A 24,639-nucleotide genomic window follows, 5' to 3' on the forward strand; every position below is an offset into this window, starting at 1 on the left:
AAGCTGCTGCTTCCGGGATGTCTGCCAACACCAACATCATATCCTTGACGTGGATCCATCAAAACAAAGCACTGTACGGCGGAACGCATTCGAACGTTGAGTGGCAGCGGAGTCTGGGCCCAGGGTGCATTCCGTTAAGTGTCGCTCTACTGATCAGCATTGGATATCGTCCAACGCGTAATCGACGGCAAACGGAGACTTTGGTGGTTTCGTTGAATTGTTTTGATCCCGGCGGCAGGCCGTGCGTGCCTGGCTAACTTCGGAGTAGCTTCTCACACCTGTGCAGATCTGCCTGCATTCAACGACCGCCGGCAACAGGCAGGTCGGAGTTGGTTTGGCACGGCACTGGACGCAGCAACGATCCAGGGCAGTATTTCTATCTACTCGTCCGCATTCCTCTCCGTGTCTCTGCTCCAAACCAGTTGAGCTAGGACGATGCGTTCCGCGGTTCCCTCCTGGTAACCTGGATGCTGGAACGTCGATGTCCACCTAGACCGCCTCTGGACTTATACAGAGAGTGTCAGATCGCGTCGAGCCTACACAGGCTCGAAATCTCATTGTAATTGACATCGTCGGGCTTTTTTCTTTCCCACGGGCAAATTCACAGTTTCATGAGGTCGTCGTTCGCTACAGAGGGCGGTATTCCAGTTTCGAATTCTCCCTTGCAGTCTCCAAGACTCTTGGCAAACCCCTCTTCTTGAACAGCGCTCCGGACTTCTGCGTCTCCTTCCGCTTCGTTGCGGCGAGTCCGGTGTCATCTGGCGCCGCTCCGCAATCAACGCCGAGTCGGCTGCGCGCGGACTTTCTAGTCGCCGACTATGGCTGACAGCATAGGGCTGCGCAGTAATCGCGGTGTGAACAGTGATTGTCGCCGGTCGCACGAGTCTGGCGTGGTGACGCTCAATCTTTCGCCGCTGCTCCAAGGGTTCGAAATGCATCCACTAGCAAGCTTAGGACCTCGATCGTCCGAAGAGCACGCGCTGCCACATCGCAGAGCCCTCCGGGTGCTTTGAGGGTTTCCCCATCGTCGGTCCTGCCGATCCGCGCTATGGCTCGGCTATCGTGATCGTAATGTCGCTGGTCTCGATTTGCAATCCATGCGTGCATTTGGCAATCTTCGCTCTCATCCTCGGACAAGCATCATCAATGATGCATAGAGTCGTCACCGGATATTTCTTAGCGTGGTGAGGAGGATCTCATGCTCCCGTATTCGGATGAGGCGTGGTCGCTCGAGCCCAACTCGTGCGCGGTGGTCGTCAGGCCGGGACGTTGGGTCGCTGCAAATTCCCACTTCGAGACGCGGTTAGACGATGATGTCATCAAAGAGCATGTTTGATGTTGTGATCTTACACCTCTCGACTCTTTCCCTGTTTCCGATGCTCATCTCCCGATCTCCTTCCGGCATCGCGGTGCCGATCTAAACCTATAGCTTGCCCTCCTACGCTTATTCCTTGTGTTGATGTCGCCGTCTCATTCTGTACAGACCCCTGGTAGCATCCGATGAGCAGAAAGGTTGTCTTGCCGCTACAAAGCTGCTTCTTTTTGGCCATGATTTCTGAACCATCTTTTTAGAAGAGAATATATTTTGCAAATGGGATTTACACACGAAGTCCGAGTATCCGTTACACGGCTCACCTAAGCACACCCTTTCGCAGCGCACCTTATGAGACAGCTGGGCACGCGGACAATCGAGATAGCTGGTAGTGGCCACCCCAACGATTAACTGCCAGGTGGCCAAAGAAAGAACGAACGAACGGAGGACGACATAAGGGTACGGGATGTTAGACCGGCATAACGCTCAGAGAAGACAAAGACGCCTGGCACGTGATTTGGCTGTGCCAGCAGATGTCTTGGGCCTGCAGCTCTAAATGGGTTGTTCTTCCAGCCGCGGTGCGAGAACGAGAGCACGGTTCGGCTCCACGTCGACGAGCAGACACCTTTCAACGTTCTGATCAACTTCGACATCGCATCGGAGGCGTTCGCATAGGAGAAAGGGAGTCTGATCAACGCTGGAACGGCAGACCAACAGCATCGAACCAGGCGCATCAAGCACGAAGCAAGGACCAGAGTCGTGCGACGGGTCATTCCTCAAGTCGGACACTTCAAACAAACGGACGCCCCGCGATCAGGACACCACCACCACTTAGAAAAGGCACCCTCACCTCACCAGCAGCAGCGACAGCAGCAGTCATGTTCGGCCGCACGCCCCTCATCCTCATCTTTACCACCTTCCTTGTCCTCGCGCGCTCCGCCAGCGCGCTATATTTCTACCTCGAGCCGGATGTGCCCAAATGCTTCCTCGAAGAGCTGCCGAACGACACGGTGGTAGTCGGGCACTACATGACCGAGGAATGGGACACAACACTGCAACGTTTCATTGTCAAGGACGATATGGGCATCCACATCTCGGTGCGCGAAGTCAAAGACGACCATGTGGTGACCTCCTCCCGCGGGCCACCGGAGGGCAAGTTCGCGTTCACATCGCACGAGGCGGGCGACCACCGCATCTGCATGCAGGCCAAATTCGACGGGCGCTCTGCGGTGCAGGTCAGGATGCACCTCGATATCATTATTGGCGATGCGAAGCCGGACAACTCGCACAAGGACAAATCGCACGTCAACGATCTCGCGCAGAGGGTCAGGGATCTGAATGCACAGCTGCGAGATATCAGGAAGGAGCAGCAGTACCAGAGAGAGCGCGAGGCCCAGTTCAGGGATTTGTCGGAGCTGACAAACTCGAGAGCGTTGTGGTGGAGCAGCTTGCAACTCATCACGCTGCTGGGCGCCTGTGTTTGGCAGTTGCGCCATCTCAGGGTAAGTTTTGTGACCTCATGGCTACATTTGATCAAGATTCTCCAGATGTAGACTGACACCATTCCCGTCCTTGTATCTCGTCTTCATCGTCGACAACAGGGATTCTTCGAGGACAAGAAACTGCGCTGATCGGTCAGCCATCCTTTGTCCCATCACTTCATATGCAGACCTGTTCTTTCGCCATCCCTCGCAATCAAAAAAAGGAGCACATCGTCTGCTCTGATGAGCCGCTCGAGCACAGACACGCCGAGAGACCGTACGACACCCCACGTCCAACCCGCGCTTCGACGTGGTGCTGAATCCGTTTCAATTGCAGCCCATGAGAGATGTTTCGCAGAATCACGCACGTGCGGCGACCAGCTCAGTCCTCGTCATCAGCGCCCAAAACAAACTGCTGCTGATCGGCGGGAGTCCTTTTCTGCCTCTGCTGCTGCTGGCTGCTCGACGGAGCACCCATAGCCGCACCCTGCGAATCGTCTTCTGCATCGTTGTATCTATCGTCCGTGTCCAGATGCGCATACCTCCCCTCGGCTGGCGGTTGCTGTCCGCGTCCCCTCCTCCTCCCGGTCCCCAACCCCAACCTCGCCCCCAGTCGATCCGCGTGCGGCGCGACGACGGCCCATCGATCCTGCGCCCACTCGTACGCCTCTTTGAGCAGAACCTCCAGCTCACCGCCCCCAAACCCTTCCGCAGTCACACTGTGCGTCGGCAGGGTGGTGGCAGACCGCGCCGCAGCCGCCTCGGCTTTCTCATGCATGGCGATGCGCTTGAGCACATCCTTGACCGTGACGAGACCGGAGAGCTTGCCGTACTCGACGACGAGGATGACGCGCGGACCGAGGTTCTTGAACATGTCCATGACGGTTTCGAGCGCCATGCCCGGTTGGACGATGAGCGGGGTCGGGTCGACCCAGCCTGCGAGCTCGAGCAGGTCCGACTCGCCTTCGCCGTCGACTCCGCCTCCGGCACCGCCGAGGATTGGGTCGTCATCCTCGTCGTCGTCGTCGACGCGTCGTGGAGCAGAAGCGGTGTTGTCTCGGTCGGGGTCATCGTCACGGTCGTCGTCTTCGTCGCCATCGAGCTTGCCAATGAGCGATTCAGCTTCGCGTCGACGCTGGGATGCTCGAGTCCCGTCGGGTGTTCCGCTTCCTACGCCGAGCCCGAGCGCAGACCCTGCTCCCGTGGCGCCGCCACTGAGCCGACTCAGGATGTCTTCGCGAACCGCTCGGTCCGCAGCTGCCGTCGTCGGCAGAGATGCTACGGTCAACAGATCCTGCTGCTGGTGGCGCGGTCCATCCCGTTCTCCGTCCCCATCGCCGCCCCGCACCGCATTCGGGCCGACACTAAACAAGCACGTGGTCTCCCCACTGAGCGCGCGTGCCCGTCTCGCTTTCCCGATCGCATACCGCAGCTCGACCTTGCCTACATAGCCAAGCAGGGTCGCATCCTCCTTACTCTGCACGAGCGGGAAGCCCTTGTAAGTGCCATAGCTCATCTTGCTCTCGAGCTCCTCGAGCTTCATCCCCACCGCATACAGCACGTCCGGGTTGACCCTCATCACATCCGCAACGGGAATGCCAAAGCTGTGGTCGTCCTTGTCGAGGAACGGATAGCCGGAGAACTTGATCATCTGCTCGGCAATGCCGCCTCTGGAGAACCAGTCTGCGACACCCTTGGTGATACCGACGACGATCATGGTGGGCAAGATGTAAGTGAGCGCACCGGTGAGCTCGAACATGATGACGACAACGGCGACCGTGATGCGCGTGACTCCGGCGAGAGCGGCTGCGGCACCAAGGAATGCGTACGTGCCTGGCGTGATGCAGGGCACGTCGGGTTGGCAGGCGGAAAACAGCGACCAGTGCGGAAATGTGTTGTACAGCGCTTTGACAAGGATCCCAACCATGCGGCCGAAGGTGGCGCCGATGGCCATGGATGGCACAAAGATTCCCGCGGGTACCTTGCAGCCGTATGAGATGATAACTAACGCCGTGCGCAGCACCGTCGCAAGCAGAAGCGAGTTGACCATACGCCACTGTGCCCAGCTCTGACACAGATTATCGTAGTCGCCACCACCCTCGCACTCCCTGAACAGAATCTCGAGCGTTTCGGTCATGTCGATGCGCAAGAACTTGTTGAAATACCCGATGAACGCCGTCAACGTCGCAAGGACCACCACCTCGCTCACACCATGTTTCGCAAGATAGCTCCTACGGAACGACTGCACCTGCAAGTTGTACTTGATGACAAAGGCGCCGTAAAGACCGCCAAAGACACCGATGAGAATGTAGAAGATGATCTCAAAGTAGTGCCAGTCCCGATCGTACGAGACCTGGAAGAGGACGAGCTTGCCCGTTCGGAACGGGTTCATGAACGAAAGCGTGACGGTGGCTGCAAGGGCGCAGAGGAAGGAGCGCCACATGGTGGAAGCGGGGAAGTTGTATGCCATCTCCTCGAGCGAGAAGAGCACGCCACCGATGGGCGAGCCGAAAGCGACCGCTACGCCCGCAGCCGAAGAAGCAGTCAGCAGCTCACGCATCTTCGCCTGACTGCGATTGAAGGAGCGGAAGAAGCTCGCCACCACATTGCCGATGCAGCAGGCCACGTGCACTGCAGGACCTTCTTTGCCCACACTGAGACCAGATGCGATGGCGAGAGGCAGCGTGAGACTCTTGATGGCAAGTGTCCAGAAGCCGAGGTAGCCGTTGATGACGAATCCGGCAAGAATGCACTTGATCTCCGAGATACCGCTGCCAGCTGCGTATGGCGCAAAGGACTTGACGAGGTGTGCGCACACAAAGGAAAGCAGACCCGCAAAGAGGATGTAGACGATCCACGCAGGGAAGGTCCATTGCGACCAGGGGACCCAATCGGTGCATGTTTCGCTCAAGTCGCCAGCGCCACCAGCAGCTTTGTCAGCCCGAGAGAGCAGTTGCAAACCGATTCCAAATCCGTCGTGTAAGATCTCGGGCGTGGATCGGGACCACAAGGCACGATGCGGGACGTCACGTATTGTCAAGTTGTAGGCTTCCCGTGCTACAAATCGGACCGTTGTAGGGAGGGCAGAAGCGACGTTTGCTGCCGCAGAGGATGCAAGAAGTGCTGCAGCATCTGTAGATGTAGATGCTCGATCCGATGCGGTGACGGTGACGGTTGCGGTTGCCAAGGCCTTTGCCGCAGCCGGAAGAGGAGCACCACCAGGACCGGCCTGATCCATCATCTCCCAACAGCAGAACTTTTGGTTGAGCCACCATCCGGAACTGCAGTAACCCTGCTTGAGATCGGATGCCCATTCGGTTGCCAAGCTGATGACACCCATGTTGAGACCGATGAGGATGCCGACGAGCACGATGACGCCGCTATCGGTAAACGCGGACAACGCGCTCTTGATGATGCCCCACAGCAGCCAGGCTCTTCTGCCCCACGGGCCTCTCGACCACCAACGAGGCGGCACACCTCCCCTCCCGAATCCAACGTGGCCCCAAGCAGCATCTGCATTGCATCGACTCGATCCATTCGCGAGGTGTGAGTTGGAAGAAGAGGAGGAGGAAGAGACGAAATGTGCCGAGGCAGCCTGACGTTCGCGCGCTAGACGGTTACGCTCTCGCGTGCTGTCAACGACCCAGTCGACGGTGGAGAAGGACTCGTATCTGCGGATCTCGTCGAGTGCCTCGTCATCTTCGGCGCCGGCGTTGGAAGCGTAAGCGCTGCCGCGACGCGAAGAAGAGCCAGGGAAGTAGGCAGAGGTGGGTGAAGGAGCGATTGCGCTGGACTTGGTATGGGGTGAAGCGTTCATGTCGATCGCATTTCGTGCCACACCCCTGCTTGCGAAGGTGGAGGGAAGATGGAAGCGATGGTGAGAGAAGGAGGAAAGCAAGCAACAAAGAGGTCAGATCTGTCAAGGCTGTCGTGAATTTGCCGATGCAGTCCCGAATTTCGGTCAGAGTTTAGATAGGTCCGAGCTCCTCGTGCTCCGTTGTGGTCCTTACGCAGTTGCACGCGACTGCTTCGACCCGATATGGAAAAAGAGCGTCTCACAAAACTCGCCGAGCCCACGGGCTCCCCGTGTCAGAACCAGACTTGCAGCTCACCATGAGACCTTTCAAGCAAGCTCACACACGACCAATACACGAAGCCATCACGGCTCAATGCTCTACTTTCGATATGCGTAATTGAACGATGTACTGTGTGCAAGCAAGCTCTAGCGCCGCGAACTATCACGATGTCTTTGTCGGTCATCATTTTGCCGTCTCTCCCCATACCCGCGATCATGGCGATCCCGATTCCGATCGCGCTCCTCACAGTCATCTCGACGACGATGCGATGCTTCAGAGTGCCTCGGCTCGTCTCGACGAGATGAAGACTTGCGATGATGCCTACCCTCATCGTCTTCGTCGTGTCTCCTGTGCGACTGCCTGTCCTCGCGACTTCGACGTTCGTCGGAAGGTCGTCCACCCTCGTGGCGATGAATTCTGTCGCGATCGTGGCCGGGATCGTAACGCGAAGATTCTCGTTCCGAATAACCGGCGCTGGGACGTTCGGAGCGCGCGGTGGAAGAGGACGGTCCTCGGCCGTGCCTTGAACGATCGTCGTCTTCTTCTCGTCTTGACCGCTTGTGAGCCCGGTCACGTCCATCTTCTTCTCTGACATAGTATCGTCTCTCTCGGTGGTCCTGACCGCTTTCTCGTTCTCGTCGGCGATCGTCATCGCAATGCGACGAATTTCGGCCAGCATCTCTATGCTGATCCTGTTGTTTGCGTCCACCGCTTCCACCGTCTCGATGCCCAGCCTCCCTAGGACGATACGAATCGACCCTCGCAGGCCCACTGGACCCATTCGAATCGCCTCCCCACTTGTAATGTCCCTTAGGCGCCTCCCTCCCGCCATTCCTCTTCTTCACCCAATCGCCATGCAGACGACTGACACTCTGGGAGAAGTCCACCCAAATCCTCCGATCATCCACCAACACATTCTGCATCTTGAAGTACGCGCGCTCGGCGTCGTCCTTCTTGTCAAACTCGATGAACGCATACTGCAACGAATCGCCCGTCTTCTTATCCTTGATCACTTCGCACGAGAGAATCTTGCCAAAGCGCGAAAAGATGAGCTCCAGATCGTCGCTGCGAGTCACCGGGTTGAGCTTACACACGAAAAGGATGTTTTCGGGAGGGCGGATTTCGGCAAATGGCAGATCGCCGACCATCTCGAGCGTCAGGGCTGCAGCATTGGTGTCGGCGTTGCGGCGACGCTCCTCCTTTTCGGCGTCGTCTTCCTCTTCGGAGAGGTTCTCGTCATCGGCGAGTCGGAGCGCACGGACTTGTGATGGTGTGGGCGAGGGCGATCGTGAGGGTGGAACGAGGCCGTCCAGGTCAGGAAAGGGATCTTCGAGGACAACAACGTGTCGGATGCGGATGTCCTTGAGCGGCCTTTTTTTGTCGTCGGTATAAGCCTCGTTGATCTTGTCCAGTGTTCCACCGGGCTCTTGCCCTTCGACCACGATGCCGAATGGCGCATGTTTGCCATCCAGGTAGTCGATCCCGTCCTTGAGCGTGATGAAGAATTGCGACCCTCCGATCAGCTCATCGTTTGCATCCGCTCCTTCCGCCTCGCCTCCGCTCCCCTTGTCGTGAACGCAAACAAACGAGACTGTCCCCTTCTTGGTATGCTTTAATTGATCGCCCGTAGTCTCTGGATGGAAGTAGGTGCCAGTTGAGCGGTCCCGCGAAGTGGACGGCAATTGTGCCCAGATGCTGAAACCGCCTTTGCCTGTGTTGGTCGGATCGCCCGTCTGAGCGAGAAAGTCCTTTTCGACGCTGAAGAATGCATTGAATTTGTAATAGTGCTGCGAACACAGTTTGAGGAAGTTGGTGCAAGAGCGTGGAGCGAGCTCAGTATAGAGGTCGATGACAATGTCGCCCAGAGACGTTTCGAGAAGTACGCTCATCGCGGCGGGAAGTACGGAAGACAGGAGACGAGTCTTGGGCTGAGATGGCTAGGGCCCCATTATAGGCTGAGTCGTAGACCTTGTTCGCCGTCGCCGTCGTCAAAGGGATGGAGGAAGCTTGAAGAGACCAACACTGGGAATTTAAGAAGCTTCCTTTTTCTCACTCTGAAATTCTTGCGGTCTCAGCACAAGTGGAGGAAAGAGCTCAGCTTGCTGCCTTTGTTGGCTCAAAGTCGGCATCTCGAATCCTTCTCTCATTCATCTTTGACAATGTTGACTGCAGACGCTCAGCCATCATGGTACCTTTGCTCGAATGCCTGAAAGCAAAAGATTCTCACTTCAAAGGCGTGCTCGCGCCTGTCTGCTGCTCTCCACACATCAACCTTTCAGGGGCAACGCTGCAGGAAGTGTATGCTGACCATATCGAATTCGAAAGAAGGGCAACGGGAGAGCTACTACATCCACCGCTCAGTGAACACGAGGTTTGCTTCGATAGCCATCCTCGGTGGCAGGCTGGCCCTTGAACATGGCAGCGAGCTGCGAGTACTCCTGGTCGTCCTGAACGTGTACAAAGTGCTCGAGCTGGTGTGGCGTTCCCGCAGCCGCCTCGTCCTTCCGCTTCTGCCTCTGAGCATTCTCGATCCTGGCCTTGTCCTTCGATGCAGTGTCGTAATCGCCTGTGCGGATACCCTGCGCCACCGTCCTCCACACATTGCGGCTCTCCATCTCGCCCTGCTTGTCCACTGCTTCCACCGAGACCTCCTCGCGCTCGGTGGAAGCATCCCAGAAAGCCTCGTTGCTCTTGCCCGAGATCGACTTGCCCTTGTAGTGGCTGACGCCGGCCCACTCGCCCTCGATCGTGTAGAGCGTGTTGCCGCCGGCGCCGATGGTCGCCTTGAACGAGTGCGCCTTACCCGAAAAGTAGCCCTTGCCCGTGTAAGTAAGGGTGGTGAGCAGACCCGTGGTGGACTGGATGTACGAGTTGCCTGTAAGCTCGACGTATGGCTGGCCGTACCAGAGACCTTCAATGAGCAAGTTGGGCAGTGTGATGAGGTAGAGCTCCTCCTTGTCGCTTCCAGCCAGCTTGACGCGCATGATGGCGTGTCCGACCTGCTTGACCTGGATCGTGCGTCCCGAAAAGGACGTCTTTTGCGCACAGTGACCCTCGAGCGTAACACCGGCGGTCTTGTTCTCGATGTGGTAGGCGGTGACGGGAGGGTGGTGCGACACCTGCTCTGCCGTGAGGACGGTCTCACCACGACCGTTCTGGTCAGGCCATTTGCCGAGGAAGAGCTCGCCAAGGATGGGGTTGAGCGGCTTCTTTTCGGATCCCATCGAGGTATTACGAGCAGTGAACTGGCCCTTGAGTGTGCCGATGAACCACTTGAGCACGAGGTTCATGCGCTCCACCTCATCCTTCCCCGTCGAGATCTTGGCGAACTCATTCGGATGCTCGCCCCAGTAGGCCGGGAACTCGACAAGGGAGACGGGAGACAGGATGAACGAGGGCGCAGTGAGCGAGGACAGATCGCCCGAGAAGGTGGCGATAGATTTCAGAAACTGGCCCCAGCCCTGTCTCTGCTCCTTGGGGACGGCACCTCCGACCTCTTCTTCACCCATGATTGTTGCTACAAGGGGTGTCTATGCGGGAAACCTGTGCTGAATTCTAGTGCTGGACCGATGCTGCTGCTCGAGACGCGGATCGGCCTTTGCTTGTTGTTAGTGGTATTCGATGGCGAGGCGAGCGCGAGGGTGAATGGTGATGGGGATGGTAGCCTGAAAAGTAACTATTTTCGAAGGTCAAGTGGCTTGGTGAGAGCAAAGGCGAGCGTGTGTGCGCCCTAGTGGAGTTGACGAGCTCTTTTTCTCAGTGACGATCTTCAGCCCAAGTCTGGCGATTTTTCCCGCTGCTATTACCACACACAGTGGGCTCGTGCTCCTTTTCACTCGTGCAAGTTGTGATGAGGAGCGGCTCTCACCGCGACCACGTTTTTGCGGGAAAACAAAAGAGGAGGTCTCAAGTCAGAGACGCTTTAACAGACATAGGTGTACACCACGCTCAGTATCGAAGGAGGGCTCTTACGTTCATGCACCTGAATGGACTTCCAGAATACATCTGTACCTAAAGCCATGTTCACAGGTTCAGTCCCGAAGAAGCTCTTCTGAGGCAGACCAGTCTCGGTGCATACTGTGCGCGAAACGTGGGAGTTGCTTGGGTAACTTGACAGGGGCCAGGAGCAGCCCCTGTATTTTCACAGTCCCAATCCGCGTCGCTGAAGGAGGTCACGGATAATAATGCATTGCAGATGAGTGGTTCAAAACAGAGCCAGGTATTGCGGGGCGTATACTAAGAGTACAGAAAGTGAGGTTTACAGATGGGCGGTGTCGACGAGAAGATCAGGACGTGATAATGCGGAAGGGAATTGCGGCGAGCAAGTCAGAAACACGAACAGAGTGACCAGAGCGTTTAGGTCGAGATGATGGTCGCCTGGATCTCGGGCCGACGAGAGATCTCTCGGAAGAGCCTTCGCCATTCGAGCGGGTCACCCTTGCTCTTCTGCATGACCACCAGACACTTGGCAGCATCCTCCGACGCAGGTGGCGAGTCGGACGTCGCATCCGGCGCGACCAAGTTCTCGACACGCACATCTCCTCTTAGCGGACACTTGCGCTTGTCCATGGTAGCAAAACGCACTCGCGCACCTCGCGAACCAATCACGACCCTCTTACCCGTCGTCGTCGCGCGAGAAGCGTCGTCGCTCGAAGCCGCTGCGTCAGGCTCGCCCTCTACCATAAAACTGTACGCTTCTTGGAGCTCCTCCTGGTCGCCGATGGCGGTGACTGAATTACGAATTGCGAGCCCATCGAGCAAGTCTGTTACAAGACTCACCATGGTTGCTGCAGATGCCGACGAAAAGAAGCGTGTGAGATGCGGCGAGAAGCGCAGATGTGAGCTTCCGGCGCCTGCCATGTGCGTAAGTGCTTCGAATTGCGTGAAGTGGTTGAGAGCCTGGGTGAACTGCGATGCCCCAGGCATGTTCATCTCGGATCCCATACCGCTCCCAGATGAGGAGAACTCGACTCGACGTGATGAAATGTGCTGGCTCATGGCCAAGCGGCGCGACATGTCGTCGCCGCCCGTCGCGATAGCGGGCATCGCGGTCGATGATGGCAGTGCCAATCCGCCGGCGCCGCCACCGCCGCCGTGATCTGCATCGTCGCGCCATCCGCGCGCCACGGACCTGCCTGCCGCCAAGCCAAACGAGCTGTTGGGAATGGCCTCGGGCTGAGTAAGAGATACATTTTCCGGCACCTGCGCCCGCTGTCCGTCCGTGTGAAGCTCGAGTCGACGTGCTGCTGCTGCGGCCGCGCTGTTGATCTCCAAATTGATGTCGCCCGAGACCGCAAGACCCTGCAACAGCTTCTCGGCGAGGTTGACGGGATCATTGCACTTGCCCTTCTGCGTCATGAGATCGTTGGCGCGCTTGAACCAGCGATGGCGACGGATGCCTTCAAACGTGATGCGTTTCTCCGGGTTTGGGTGCATCATCTTTTTGAGCAGCGACAGGGCGTCGCTGGGGATCTTGGTCCACGGATCGTATGCGAAGAGCTCGCCGGTGCGATAGGCATTGTACTCGGGCGACCTCGAGGTGGGTTCGTCCCATGGTGTGCTTCCAACGAGCATGGCGAATAGCACCACGCCCGAGCTCCATACATCGACGGGTTCGCCGCGGTACGGTTTACCGTTCATCTCAGGCGCAATGTACGGCAAGGATCCGCAGGCGCCCGTCAGTTCGCGCTCCTTGCCCTTGTACTTGTACACGGAGCAGAGGCCAAAATCCGCGATCTTGAGGTTGCCCTCTGCATCGAGCATCATGTTTTCCGGCTTGATGTCGCGGTGTGTCACGCCCTGCGAGTGAATGTACTCCAAGCCTGCCAGCAGCTGCTGAAAGTAAAAGTGGGCCAGATCCTCCTCCACGCCGTAGTCTGGCGCGATCTTGTCAAACAGATCGCCACCGGCTCCCAGCTCGAGGACCATGTAGAGTCCTGGCACGTAGTTGTCTTCATGCGAGGGCGAACTGAGCATCTTCTGACGCTCCTTGTCGCGAGCTTTGATGGATTCCTGTGTGGTGGCGACGGCTTCGCCCATCAGAATGCCCTTCTCCTTGCCGGCATTACCATTCTTGTCTACACCGCGTTCGACGGCGCCGAGAAACTCGAGGACATTGGGGTGTTTGAGGATCGAGTGGACCTGGACCTCCTTTTGCAGCGCTCGACGATCGATAGGGTACTTGTTGGAGCGGTTGGGTGCGTACGAGATGACCTTGATGGCTGCGACAGGATTGGATTTGGACGAAGGATTAACTGCGCGAAAGACCTTGCTGAAGCCGCCTCCACCGATCAGCTGGACGATGCGATAGTCGAGAACGGGCGGGTACGACTGCCCCGTCGAGGATGTGGGGATGGGCATGTTGCGTGCAATTTCCTCCCAGCCCAGCAGCAGGTTTGCTTTCAGGAAATCAGTTGCTGCCGCCGCTACCGACAGGAGAGAAAGAGAAGGTGTTGAGGGTGATCACGAGGGCAAGAACAGATGGTGTGAGAAAGACTAAGGCGGACACCGGCTGCGGCTAGCGTGCGAAGCTCAAAAATCAATGCCGCTCCTCTCTTGCCACAAAATTCGTTGGTCGAGTGTTGTTCTCGAGCCTGCTGCGACTGGCGGAGTATTGTCGCGATTGACGCGTCGAGTAGAGTGCAGAAAAGCAGGATCGACTCAGCCACGTTTGGCAATTTCGTGACTAATGTTCGCACGACTCGCTCTGACAAATGGAAACATGCACAGCACACCGCACGGACGTAACGACTTAGCTCTCTCATCATCACTCTCCACCTAGGCATACACCAGCAACCATCGCTTCTCAATCTTCATCTCGACACCGACCTTTGAGCTCCTCCAGCTCCTCGATCGCATACAGCTCGTCCGATCTTTGCCAAAGATCAAAGCAGGGCTCTCGCTCCAAAAACTCTGAACAAGCTCGCTGTCTCACGACACAGATCTGGTCTTGTCTGGGTTGCGCACGAATCGATCGACGATCATGACCGCCGTTGCGTCGTCATCATCCTCCCTAGCGCCCTCGGGAACAGCGCCATCCTCTTCAACCTCGCGTTTGGAGCCTCTTCTCCTCGTGGCGAGATCAACAAAGCCACGCGGTGCCGCAGCGGCCAGTCTGGTGCAGCAAGCCATCGCTGCTCCCGGCGTCTTCTTTTTTGCCGAGCTCTTTGACGTCGCAGGCGTTGCTGAGCTGGCCTCATCTTCCGACTCAGCATCGTCCTCACAGCTTCAGATAGCGTACCAGCTTCTGTGTCTCTTCGCATACGGTACATATAGCGACTATCTGCATCTCGTCCAGTCTGGCGCCATCCCCGAACTGTCGAGAGACCAAATCCAAAAGCTGCGACAGCTCACCCTGCTGTCACTCGCCTTTCAGCACAAGTCGCTTCCCTACGCTACTCTGTACGGATCCCTAGGTGTCCAATCCAGCAATAGCAGAGAGCTCGAAGACCTCATCATCGAAGCTATCTACGCCGGGCTGATCTCAGGAAAGCTCAACGAGCTCCAGACGCGCTTCGAAGTACACCATGTGCAAGGCCGAGACTTCCCGCATCCATCAATCCTCTCGCAGCCTGCGCTCGCCGCTTTACCTTCCATCGCATCCAGCACAGGCATCTCGCAGCTCGACAGTGTTTTCACGTCACTGCAAAACTGGCAGGCCACCACCGTCTCTGTTCTGGAGAGCCTCCAAGCGCGTATGGATAGCACACGCTCCAGCGCCGCCGACTCCGAACACCAGCGCCAGCAACACCGCCGAGCGCTGCTACACAACTTGGTCGAGGCACAGCAAGAGCTGGAACAACAGCAACAGCAACAGCAGCTGAGAAAATCCAAGGGGCCGGCAAACGCAATGGAGATTGACGACGACAACCCGCGCTCTGCAGCGAGGAAGAAAGCCGCTGTCGCTGGAGCCAGAGGCAACAAGCGGTCTCGCGCCTGAGTCAGGACGGCAGATCAGCACGCGCAAGCCAATGCCAAATCATAGCTTGTCACATTCCAGAACACCGTTCAGACAGCAGGCGTGCGTAAGACGCAAAGAAAGCGGTGCGCAACATGAGATTTCGTCCCGAGAGTGAAGAATCTGAGCCCTCGACTGAAAGCCAATCATTCCAGGCAACAAGTCAGCTTTCACCGTGCGAAGAGTGTTTCGAGCTGCGATCAAAATGGAAGAATGGAATCAGAGACGTCGGATGGCTTTGCAGTGAAAGCCTCGGCGGCTTTGGGGCAGTGCTCATCGTTGGATGCATGGTCGATAGCGTAGCAGAGGTAGAGCGTATCCGAGCTGTATCGAAAGACGTGGAAACAAAAGCGTCAGTACAAGATCAATGACCAATGGAACAAAGATCCGATGAGGAAAGACTACTTACGCATTGCTGAGAACGTCGGCACACAGTCGTAGAGTCCAGTAGGGGAGCAGACCGCACAGCAGACCCACCAGCGGAGCATCCGCAGGCACATGCAGTTGGTGCGCCGAAAACAAAAACCCAACCAGCCCAGCGAGGAAGGACAGCGCGATGGCGGTCAGGTCCAAGACCAGATTGATCACGAGGCCTTCCATGACACCTTGCATACCTCCCCTGCTCACAAGTTGCGCACTCTTCTTGGCAGCGGTCCAAAAGCCATCGCCCGTCACACCGACATAGACCAGCGCCAGGTCGCTGTAGCTCTGAAGTACAGCTCCCAGGCCAGCTAGCACTACAACAACGTGCGTCAGGGGCTGCAGAAGTTTAGGCACCCTGCGCTGCGTTGTAGCGTCCGAGATGCGGCGGGCCGTCTCTGCAACCACAGTCAACGTCTTGACGATGGCCAAGATCAACGCCGACATGCAGATCGAGCCTAGAGCTGGTCCAGTCGCCCTGGAAAACGAGACGCGCACCACTTCGTTCGGGTCGGGGGCTGCATACCGATGCTGCGCTGAGCTGTGAGCTCCATGCTGCGGATATGAGCCAGGAGCTCCAGGTGCTTCGTCGTAGATCGAGTCGCCATCGAAAATTACTTCATTTGCGTGCTGCTCATCTGCGCGTCGCCTGTCGAACGACTGCGCTCGCGTATCGCCGGCAACACTTGGCCCTGCGTGCCTTTCGGCCGAAGTTGCTGCTCCAGCTTGTGCCTCACCACCCGCAGCTTCTCCCTCGCCGATGCGGTGAAAGTACCAGTGACTGACCACACCAGCCACTGTGACGCGCTGGACGCCGCGCAACACGGCCCAGGTCCACAGCCAAGCGCACAGTGTTGCCCAAGCGAGCCACGCGGCCTTTGCGTCGGTCTGCCATTCCATCGAGTCGCCAACCTGTCGACCGAAGTGCCCCACGAGGAAGAGTCGCGTGAAGAGGAAGAGGAAAGGGACGGTCACGAGAGCAAAGACACCTAGCGACGCCAGAGCCAGCACCAGCAGCGCGGGATGTTGTAGCACCACGTTGCACGATAGCTCGAGAACGGCAATGGATCGCGAGAGTGCTTTGCGACGGTGCCACACCATGCGGGCGAAGATGATTGCAAGCGCCAAGGGCACGATCGAGATGATACGCAGACCGGTGGTGCTCCAGCCGCCGCCCGACCACGCCTCATCGTCGTAGATGAAGCTTCCCGCAAAGGCCCACGCCCAACCGAGGCCAAGCACGATGGGTACACCCATCAGACCAGTGCGCAATACTTTGGCGCCGCCAAAGCGACCAAGGTTGCGGAGCAGCAGGAGGTTGCCGACACCCGCAGCGAAAGAGAGCAAGGTAAGCAGGATCAAGATGGGCAGGGAACGCGTGATGGTGTAGTAGGAAGACGGGCGCGTCTTGGGCGTCTTGGGCTGGGATGGGGTGCGGGCACCCCAGCTCAGGTAGGCGCCGATCAGGATCGTGGCACAAATGGCGGCAGCAAAGCTGGCGATGGCCGTCTTGTCTCGATACTTGCCAAAGGCGAGGCGGTTGGCCCACGGTCCCCACCCAGCTCTGGCAGGGGGCGCGGGATACAGATGGATCTCGTCGATGCTTTCCTCCTCACGCTTGTAAGCGCTTGATCTGCCACCACGCCCACGGCTGGACTGGCGTTGCTGAGATTGTCGGTCAGTGCGATGAGATCGTGCGTCGAGGTCGGAGCCGTCCGAGTCCATATCGGAGCTATGCTGCACGGCAATTCTGAGAGGCCGAGCGCTGCCCGAGCCAGACGGCAGCAGAGGCTCGCGCAGAGTCGAAGTCATTTGGCGGGCGCGATTTCGCGAGCCGCGACGACTGCGTCGCATGCGACGACCCTCGCCCTCGGTATCGTACTCGGACTCTGTGACCGACGAGGCCGAGACCGAGCCAGATCTGGAACGAGACATGTTGGAACGGTCATCGCCGTCGTCCTCTTCGCGTTCATCGTAAATACTGAACAGGCCTTCGTCTCGACTACGATCGCGGCGCGATGCTTTGACACGCGCCTTGTCGACCCGAGAAGTTTGACAGTAGATGGAGGAATCTTGGAGCTGGCTGTTGGACCTGCGCCCGGTCTGCGCGTAGATGCCAGAAGACGGGGGATCGTAGCGATGCGAATCGCGTGCAAGAGGCCGGTCTGTATCAATGGTAGATCCGTGTGCAAGCCAGCCTCGTGCTCTAGCGGCTTCTCGACGTTGATTTTGAGCGGCCGTGCTAGCCTTTGAACTTTCGCTTGGCGCATAAGGTTGTCTGTCCGCAGTAGACGAGAAGACGGATTGGTCGTCTGAGACGCGATGCTCTTTGGTGCTTGCAAGGCTATGCTGGCTTTCACCATCATCGAGGTCTCCGTCAGCAAGGAAAGGATCCTGCGCGTCGTTGGCTGCATTCTGGCGTGCCACCTTGACTGCTTTCGCAGACCCACTAGGGTGCGCCGCGGCAGCCCTTTGTGGCGCTGGAAGTGGATTTGCTGAGCCATCCAAGCTGTCTGTAAGATCTTCGGAACGCGAGCTTTCTGCAAGGCGGGAAGCCAGACCTGGCATGCGTCGATCGTCGCGCCAAAGATCGACATCGTCTTCGTCATCGATCTCGCGGATGAGGGAGTCACGGATGCCATGTCCTGTGCCGCCTGCCGCCCTGCCGCGACCGGATGCGAGGAAAGAGGCAGGCCCAAAGCGACTGGCACCGGTAAGGCCGTGCAAGATACCGCTCTGACCGCCCGATCTAGGATAAGCCGGCGGTGTTGGAAGGCCGTCGGAACTGGACAGGCTATACTCAGGGCCGTACGGGGTGTGACGGTTGGCGGGGTGCGAAAAAGGGGCGCCTGAGACGGAAGCGTGGCTGTAGAAGAGCGGATCACTATGATCGTTGGCGTCCTGGTCAGCACCCACGCCTGGACGAGTTGAGGTGGCGAGACCCGAGGAGAGGAAGCGTGACGCGTACTGCGAGAGCGAAGTCATAGTGGTAGCAGGTGTGCCGACGCTCGAAGGCGCGCGGCTCGTTGCTTGCGGCACTCGAGGATGCGCTGTGAAGGTAGGGCCGCTACACGCCTGCTGCCGCAATACTTGGAGCCCAGGAGCGCGCGAACAGGCTTTGTGGAAATCAAAGATGGTGTGTTGCCGAGTGTGCCAGTGTAGGTGCAGGTAGGTCGCGGGCAAGACTTAGTTCCGATACGAAAATATAAGGAATCGTGCGTGCGTCCAGGGTAAGAGGCTTTGGCAGGAGTAGTGTGCGCCAGATAGAGGTAAATGCCAGGATAAGGTCGAGAAGGATGATCAACGGCGAATGCGTGCCTCGTTGGTGGTTCAAGGTTGAGTTAGTTTAGGAGTAGCTGTGCTCAGGATGGCGCCAACGATAATGGCTGACAGAGTGGGTGACAGACTGATTGATTGATTAACTGACTGGCTGGCTGACTGGCGTGCCGACCCGCTGCGATCGTGTGGAGATTGCAAGCTGAGCCGCGATAGGCAAGCAGCAGGCATATGCGGGCGGCTCAGGGTCCAAGCCGTGATTTTCAATTCCAAAAAAAGTATGCACCCCGACACTGACCGTGCTCAGCCAGCGAAAAGCAGCAGCTGACTCTCTCTCTGCCTTTCGAGCCCCTTTGAAAGAGCTCTCGGCATTTTGCCGTTGCTAGCACACCTGCCCAAAGCCAGTTCCTCGCAATCGTTGGCCTGACTTGCGCGTTGCCCAACCACCACACTCTAACAGCAGCAAAAACTAAGCGGATCGGGATTTGGGTGGCTGCCAATGAAAATGTTGTATCGGGAAATACCGCAAGGCACGGCGCAGTCACAGCGAGGCTTAGCCAGAGCGAAAGAAAGCGGGGGCGAACCCGGAGGAACAAGAAGAAGAAAGTCTTTCGCAAAGTCACAGCGACCAAAAAAGAGACTTGAGTCGAAGTGACTGTCTGACCAATAGCCGCCCATCACACGACTAACTGACCGACTGACTGCCAAGAGCTACCGCTTTTTGACATCCCATCAGCCTCCACTCGCACTCAACTCGTTCTCAACGTTGTCTTGTACCTTGCGACCACCACGTCTTCCCCTTTGCATCTCTCTCTTTGCCCCAACACATCTATTCGTCATAATGCCGAGCTCCATGTCTCACCAACTCGGCTTCGCTCTTCGATCCGTCGCGAGATCCGCCGTTGCCGGGTCCTCCAAGCAGAGCCTCGCCTCGTTCGCACCGCGCGCTCCTGCTTTCCTCCCGGCTTCGCGAGCCATGAACTTCTCGACGGCTCGAACCGCTCTCAACTCGGCTAACCAGAAGAAGGAAGAGGACATCAAGGCATCTGGCGAGGCCATGGGCGCCACCGACAAGGAGGCCGGCGCTGGTACCGAGGCGTTGCAAGCGCAGATCAAGGAGAAGGACGCCAAGATCAAGGAGTTGCAAGAAGCTATTCTCTACGGCAAGGCCGACTACCAGAACCTACAGCGCCGATCCAAGGACGAGAAGGCGCAAGCGGGCGATTTCGCCATCACCAAGCTCGCCAAGGACTTGACCAGCTCGATCGACATCCTCGGTTTGGCGCTTAAGTCGGTGCCCGAGGAGCTGCGCACCGCTCCCAAGGACCTCGACCTCAAAGATCCTCGTCGTGTCATTGCTGACCTGTTCTCGGGAGTCGACCTCACCTCCAAGTCGTTGCTCGACATGCTCCGAACACACGGCATCGTTCAATTTGACCCAACGGGTGAAAAGTTCGACCCCAAGGAGCACGAGGCGCTCTACCAGGCTCCCGTGCCCGGCAAGGAGCCAGGTACCGTTCTCGAGTGTAGCAAAGTTGGCTACAAGATCAAGGACCGCCTTCTCCGCGCCGCTGAAGTGGGTGTCGTCCAGTCGACCAACTAAGATTTTTCTTTGCTTTGCCGCATGCAAGGCCGCTTTCAGTCGGACCTGTCAAGGAGCTCTTCACCCGCCCAGACTTTTTGCCAAAGGATACAGCACCTCAGCTACGTCTCTTCCGTGATCAGTGCTCGCCTCCTCCTGGTTCGACTGAACGCCAATATGCACTGCACTCTCCTCGACACGTTCTGCATCTCTCAAAACATGCCCACGTCCGGCATCTCATCTCCTGATTCCACCGGAGTTCCGCACAGCTTTGTCATGCTGTTTGCCAGAGACACGGAAGCATATAAGCTCTCGCCGTCTCGTGTATTCTGTACTTTTTATATATCATAGCCTATGCCTCTCTCTCACCACAATGCCAAGATCCACCACTTTTCTGCTCGCCTCTCTTCGACCACGTCTGTCCTTCACAAGGTAGGCCCCACCACTGCAGATCGTCTTGCCTTCCAACCGATGCAGCTTTTCCTTCGTGACTACCTTGAGACTTGATAGCAACGTCCTTGGCGAACTCTGCTCAGACTGCACACACGAGCCTGTTGATCGAATGAGATCGTCGCGCAGCTTAACAGTTTCGCGCGTTATTTTGTTTTAGCCTTGTTTTCCTTCTTCTCGGTCTGCAGAAAAATTTGTCGAAAAAGTTTGCTGCGCACCTTTGCTGCTGCGCTCGGTTCCTTGGTGTGCCTAAATTTTTCAATCTATGTCTGCATTCGCGACAGAGAGGGGCAGGAATGAAAGGAAGGAACGACCGAGAAAAAAAAAAGTCTCGCCCACGAAGCGTGACTTGACTGTGCCGCGGTCGCCCGTTCGCTCGCTGCCTGCGAGCAAAGTTGGCCGTCACCATCTTGTCTTCCTACCTTCTCCTCAAAAAACTTTTCTTAAAAACCCAAAAAACACCATCTCCATCTCAAAAAACCCGAGGTTGTTGTCGACTCTTCGTCAGTTGTCGCTCCTCGTATAAAGCCAAAGAAAACTTAAAAAACCCATATCAAAAGGTGAGCATTTCATCGACGGATCTTGGAACCGATGCTGCAGCCGAACGCGGTGGTGGAGGATAAGATGCCCTAGAGGGACGCGTCGATGGTGGCGAGCCGTTATCGCGGCAACGACAGCAGGCGGCAGGCAGGGAAGTCCCGCAAGTACGATGGAGTCGTCCATCACACGACACGGAGGTTTGACATCTCGCTGATCCGTGGTCGGCACAGGGCATATTGCAAGTTCGGCGTAGGAACACGTCAAGAGCAGTGCGCCAACTCGTCAACATTGCCTGCCAACGCTCTTCGTCAACACCTGGCCACACCGACGTCCGCAGCTGCAGCGGTATTCCTCTCGAGACTATCTTGGAACAGTCACGGCCATTTCGACCCGCTCCCTCTTCTGCTTCTGCTTCCGCTTCTGCGTCTGCTTCCGAACCGTCCTGTTCCGCAGTCACTTCATAGCTATCTTACTGACCTTCTCCTCCTACTTCCTTCTCCTCCCCTATTATATCTACAGAAAGAGTTCCTTTACTCTATCTTCCTTCTTCTTTCACTTTTTTCATTCTTTCAACTTCTTCTCTTGGAAAATCCTTCAGAAAACCACAAGCTTCGAAACAATGTCGTCCACCGAGTCCCCCGCCGCCGCCCCCGCCGAGGCCGTCCCTGCCTCCAACCCCTCTCCCGCCGCCGAGCAGCCGGCTGCCGGCAACGGTGAGCAGCGCAACAACGCCGATGCCGCCAACAACACCTCGCTCTACGTTGGTGAGCTCGACCCCACGGTCACCGAGGCCATGCTCTTCGAGATTTTCAACATGATCGGTCCCGTTGCCAGCATCCGTGTCTGCCGTGACGCCGTTACCCGTCGCTCGCTCGGCTACGCATACGTCAACTTCCTCAACGCCGCCGATGGTGAGCGTGCTATGGAGCAGCTCAACTACTCGCTGATCCGCAACCGCCCTTGCCGTATCATGTGGTCGCAGCGTGACCCCGCCCTCCGACGCACCGGTCAGGGCAACATCTTCATCAAGAACCTCGACGCCGGCATCGACAACAAGGCTCTCCACGACACCTTTGCTGCTTTCGGCAATATCCTCTCGTGCAAGGTCGCCACCAACGAGACTGGCTCGCTCGGCTACGGTTTCGTCCACTACGAGACCGCCGAGGCTGCCGAGGCCGCCATCCAGCACGTCAACGGCATGCTTCTGAACGACAAGAAGGTGTACGTCGGTCATCACATCCCCCGCAAGGAGCGTCAGGCCAAGATCGAGGAGTCGCGTGCCAACTTCACCAACATCTACGCCAAGAACGTTGACCCCGAGGTCACCGACGAGGAGTTTGAGAAACTCTTCACCAAGTACGGCAAGATCACCTCCTGCGTCCTCCAGCGCGACGAAGACGGTAAGTCCAAGGGCTTCGGCTTCGTCAATTTCGAGGACCACAACGAGGCCCAGACGGCCGTCGACGAGCTCCACGACTCGGACTTCAAGGGCCAGAAGCTCTTTGTTGCCCGTGCCCAGAAGAAGAGCGAGCGCGAGGAGGAGCTCCGCCGTTCGTACGAGGCTGCCAAGAACGAGAAGCTCGCCAAGTTCCAAGGCGTCAACCTCTACCTCAAGAACATCCCCGAGTCGTATGACGACGAGCGTCTGCGCGAGGAATTTGCTCCCTTCGGTGCCATCACCTCGTGCAAGATCATGCGCGCCCCCTCGGGTGTTTCGCGTGGCTTCGGTTTCGTGTGCTACTCTGCCCCTGAGGAGGCCAACAAGGCCGTCTCGGAGATGAACGGCAAGATGCTCGACAACCGTCCCCTCTACGTCGCCCTCGCCCAGCGCAAGGATGTGCGTCGCCAGCAGCTCGAGGCCCAGATCATGCAGCGCAACCAGCTGCGTCTCCAGCAGCAGGCTGCTGCTCAGGGCATGGGCTACCCCGGCCCTGGCATGTACTACCCGCAGCCCGGTGCGTTCCCCGGCCAGCCCGGCGGCATGGTGCCCCGTCCCCGTTACGCCCCTGGCGGCATGATGCCCCAGGGTATGCCCATGGCTCCTTACGGCCAGCCCGGTCAGTTCCCTGCTGGCATGATGCCCCAGGGCTACCGCCCTGCCCGCCCTCCTCGCGGTGCCCCCAACGCCGCTGGCGGCCCTACCCCTCCCGCCGGTGTTCGCCCCCCCGCTGGCGTCAACGGTGCTCCCCGTCCCGCCGGTCAGCCCGTCCCTGGCCAGCCCATGCCTCGTGGACCTGCTGCCCGCCCTGCTGGCCGCCCCGAGGGCGCTGGTCAGCCCGGTGTGTTGACCGCCGCTGCTCTCGCCAAGGCTAGCCCCGAGGAGCAGAAGCAGATGCTCGGTGAGGCCATCTACCCCAAGGTTGCCGCTGGTCAGCCCGAGCTTGCCGGTAAGCTTACTGGCATGATCCTCGAGCTTCCCGTCACTGAGCTGCTCCACCTTCTCGAGGAGAGCGAGGCGCTTGACGCCAAGGTGAACGAGGCGCTCGAGGTTCTCAAGGAGTACCAGCAGAACGACCCTGCCACTCCCGAGGCCGAGGCTGAGGCTGAGGCTGAGGCTCCCAAGACCGAGGCTTGAAGCGCCTTTGGCTAGCATACCCCCCCTCACCCCGACCCTCAGCCCACTCGCTCGTTGACTGGTGATCCACGCATCTTTCCCCTCACACTTTATCCTAACCCCAAAAGATCTGTCCTTGCGCGTCAGTGTCGAACGAGTGGCGTGCGCTAAGCGGGACAATCAAGAAGGTAGCGAGTGAGGTGCCTATTCTTCCTATTTCCCGGTCTCTTGCCAACTGGGAAGTGTGCAGAGGAAGTAGAGCACCGCCTCGAAGCTGCCTGACGCAAGCTTCCTCTCTGTTCCGTGATGCGTTGTATAATATCCTTGCTCCCTCCCTGTTTATATTTGTTTTACTCTCTCTCCTCTTCTCGGGGGTCCCAAGCTGGTGTCTCTGTCTCTGCTTTCACACTGCTCGCGCTTTCCTGTGGCACTTCGCATCCGCCTCCTTCTCTTCTGCAAACAGGATATGCCGCTCGCTTCCGACGCCTCGTTCTTGTCACGTAGCGATGATCACTCGCCTTTGCTATCTGCAGGGCTCAGCCCAAGGCATTGCGGAATCTACTGCCTTTCTTCACCACAATCTAGACCGGGTGTGCGATTGATGCAGATTGCTTACGAGTCGAGACCTGAGGGTCTTTTGATAACGTCGTTCCTTTGAAGCGGTTCAGGCTATTGTCACTGCACCGAGCCAAAGGCCTAACAAGTGGCAGCGATAAATTCTGTTCAGGGTTTAAGCAAAATTTGATTTGCGTCGCTCGTGTTTCTATCTCTGTGCACTGCTCCTGCAATTTTTTAGGAGTCTCGACTGGATTGATGCACGAATTTTTTTCGGCGCTGCCTTCTTCCAAAAGTTTGGCTGCTTCTCCACCGTCCTGCTGACCCTTCTCCTTCATCCATCATCATACCCAGAGACGTCGAGCACACTTCCAATCTCTTCCACTACGAACACGCAGGCCAGGGAAGTTTAAGCAGGATACATCGTCGCACTACG

The 24,639-nt window shown here is 57.6% G+C and overlaps 8 protein-coding genes across 8 annotated transcripts; 4 read left to right on the plus strand and 4 right to left on the minus strand.

The window, feature by feature from the left end:
* Positions 1–2,190: 2,190 nt before the first annotated feature.
* On the plus strand, positions 2,191–2,943 carry EX895_006459 (uncharacterized protein; the record flags this gene model as incomplete). The annotated part of the gene is made up of 2 exons (XM_029887050.1): positions 2,191–2,814; positions 2,914–2,943. The coding sequence occupies 2 exons, from the start codon at positions 2,191–2,193 to the stop codon at positions 2,941–2,943; spliced, it is 654 nt and encodes a 217-aa protein (XP_029736542.1).
* A 232-nt stretch (positions 2,944–3,175) lies between these two features.
* EX895_006460 (uncharacterized protein) lies at positions 3,176–8,758 on the minus strand (the record flags this gene model as incomplete). The annotated part of the gene is made up of 2 exons (XM_029887051.1): positions 3,176–6,635; positions 7,077–8,758. 2 exons carry the CDS (start codon positions 8,756–8,758, stop codon positions 3,176–3,178), a joined length of 5,142 nt encoding a protein of 1,713 aa, XP_029736543.1.
* Positions 8,759–9,226: 468 nt separating this feature from the next.
* EX895_006461 (uncharacterized protein) lies at positions 9,227–10,378 on the minus strand (the record flags this gene model as incomplete). The annotated part of the gene is made up of 1 exon (XM_029887052.1): positions 9,227–10,378. The coding sequence occupies one exon, from the start codon at positions 10,376–10,378 to the stop codon at positions 9,227–9,229; it is 1,152 nt and encodes a 383-aa protein (XP_029736544.1).
* An 847-nt stretch (positions 10,379–11,225) lies between these two features.
* EX895_006462 (uncharacterized protein) lies at positions 11,226–13,229 on the minus strand (the record flags this gene model as incomplete). The annotated part of the gene is made up of 1 exon (XM_029887053.1): positions 11,226–13,229. The coding sequence occupies one exon, from the start codon at positions 13,227–13,229 to the stop codon at positions 11,226–11,228; it is 2,004 nt and encodes a 667-aa protein (XP_029736545.1).
* A 622-nt stretch (positions 13,230–13,851) lies between these two features.
* Positions 13,852–14,808, plus strand: EX895_006463 (uncharacterized protein; the record flags this gene model as incomplete). Its single annotated transcript, XM_029887054.1, has 1 exon — positions 13,852–14,808. One exon carries the CDS (start codon positions 13,852–13,854, stop codon positions 14,806–14,808), a length of 957 nt encoding a protein of 318 aa, XP_029736546.1.
* A 218-nt stretch (positions 14,809–15,026) lies between these two features.
* On the minus strand, positions 15,027–18,231 carry EX895_006464 (uncharacterized protein; the record flags this gene model as incomplete). Its single annotated transcript, XM_029887055.1, has 2 exons — positions 15,027–15,150; positions 15,236–18,231. The coding sequence occupies 2 exons, from the start codon at positions 18,229–18,231 to the stop codon at positions 15,027–15,029; spliced, it is 3,120 nt and encodes a 1,039-aa protein (XP_029736547.1).
* A 1,132-nt stretch (positions 18,232–19,363) lies between these two features.
* EX895_006465 (uncharacterized protein) lies at positions 19,364–20,125 on the plus strand (the record flags this gene model as incomplete). The annotated part of the gene is made up of 1 exon (XM_029887056.1): positions 19,364–20,125. One exon carries the CDS (start codon positions 19,364–19,366, stop codon positions 20,123–20,125), a length of 762 nt encoding a protein of 253 aa, XP_029736548.1.
* A 1,588-nt stretch (positions 20,126–21,713) lies between these two features.
* Positions 21,714–23,669, plus strand: EX895_006466 (uncharacterized protein; the record flags this gene model as incomplete). The annotated part of the gene is made up of 1 exon (XM_029887057.1): positions 21,714–23,669. One exon carries the CDS (start codon positions 21,714–21,716, stop codon positions 23,667–23,669), a length of 1,956 nt encoding a protein of 651 aa, XP_029736549.1.
* Positions 23,670–24,639: the final 970 nt, after the last annotated feature.

The sequence above is a fragment of the Sporisorium graminicola genome, chromosome SGRAM_9 (assembly GCF_005498985.1).
Source record: "Sporisorium graminicola strain CBS 10092 chromosome SGRAM_9, whole genome shotgun sequence".
Taxonomy (NCBI): domain Eukaryota; kingdom Fungi; phylum Basidiomycota; class Ustilaginomycetes; order Ustilaginales; family Ustilaginaceae; genus Sporisorium; species Sporisorium graminicola.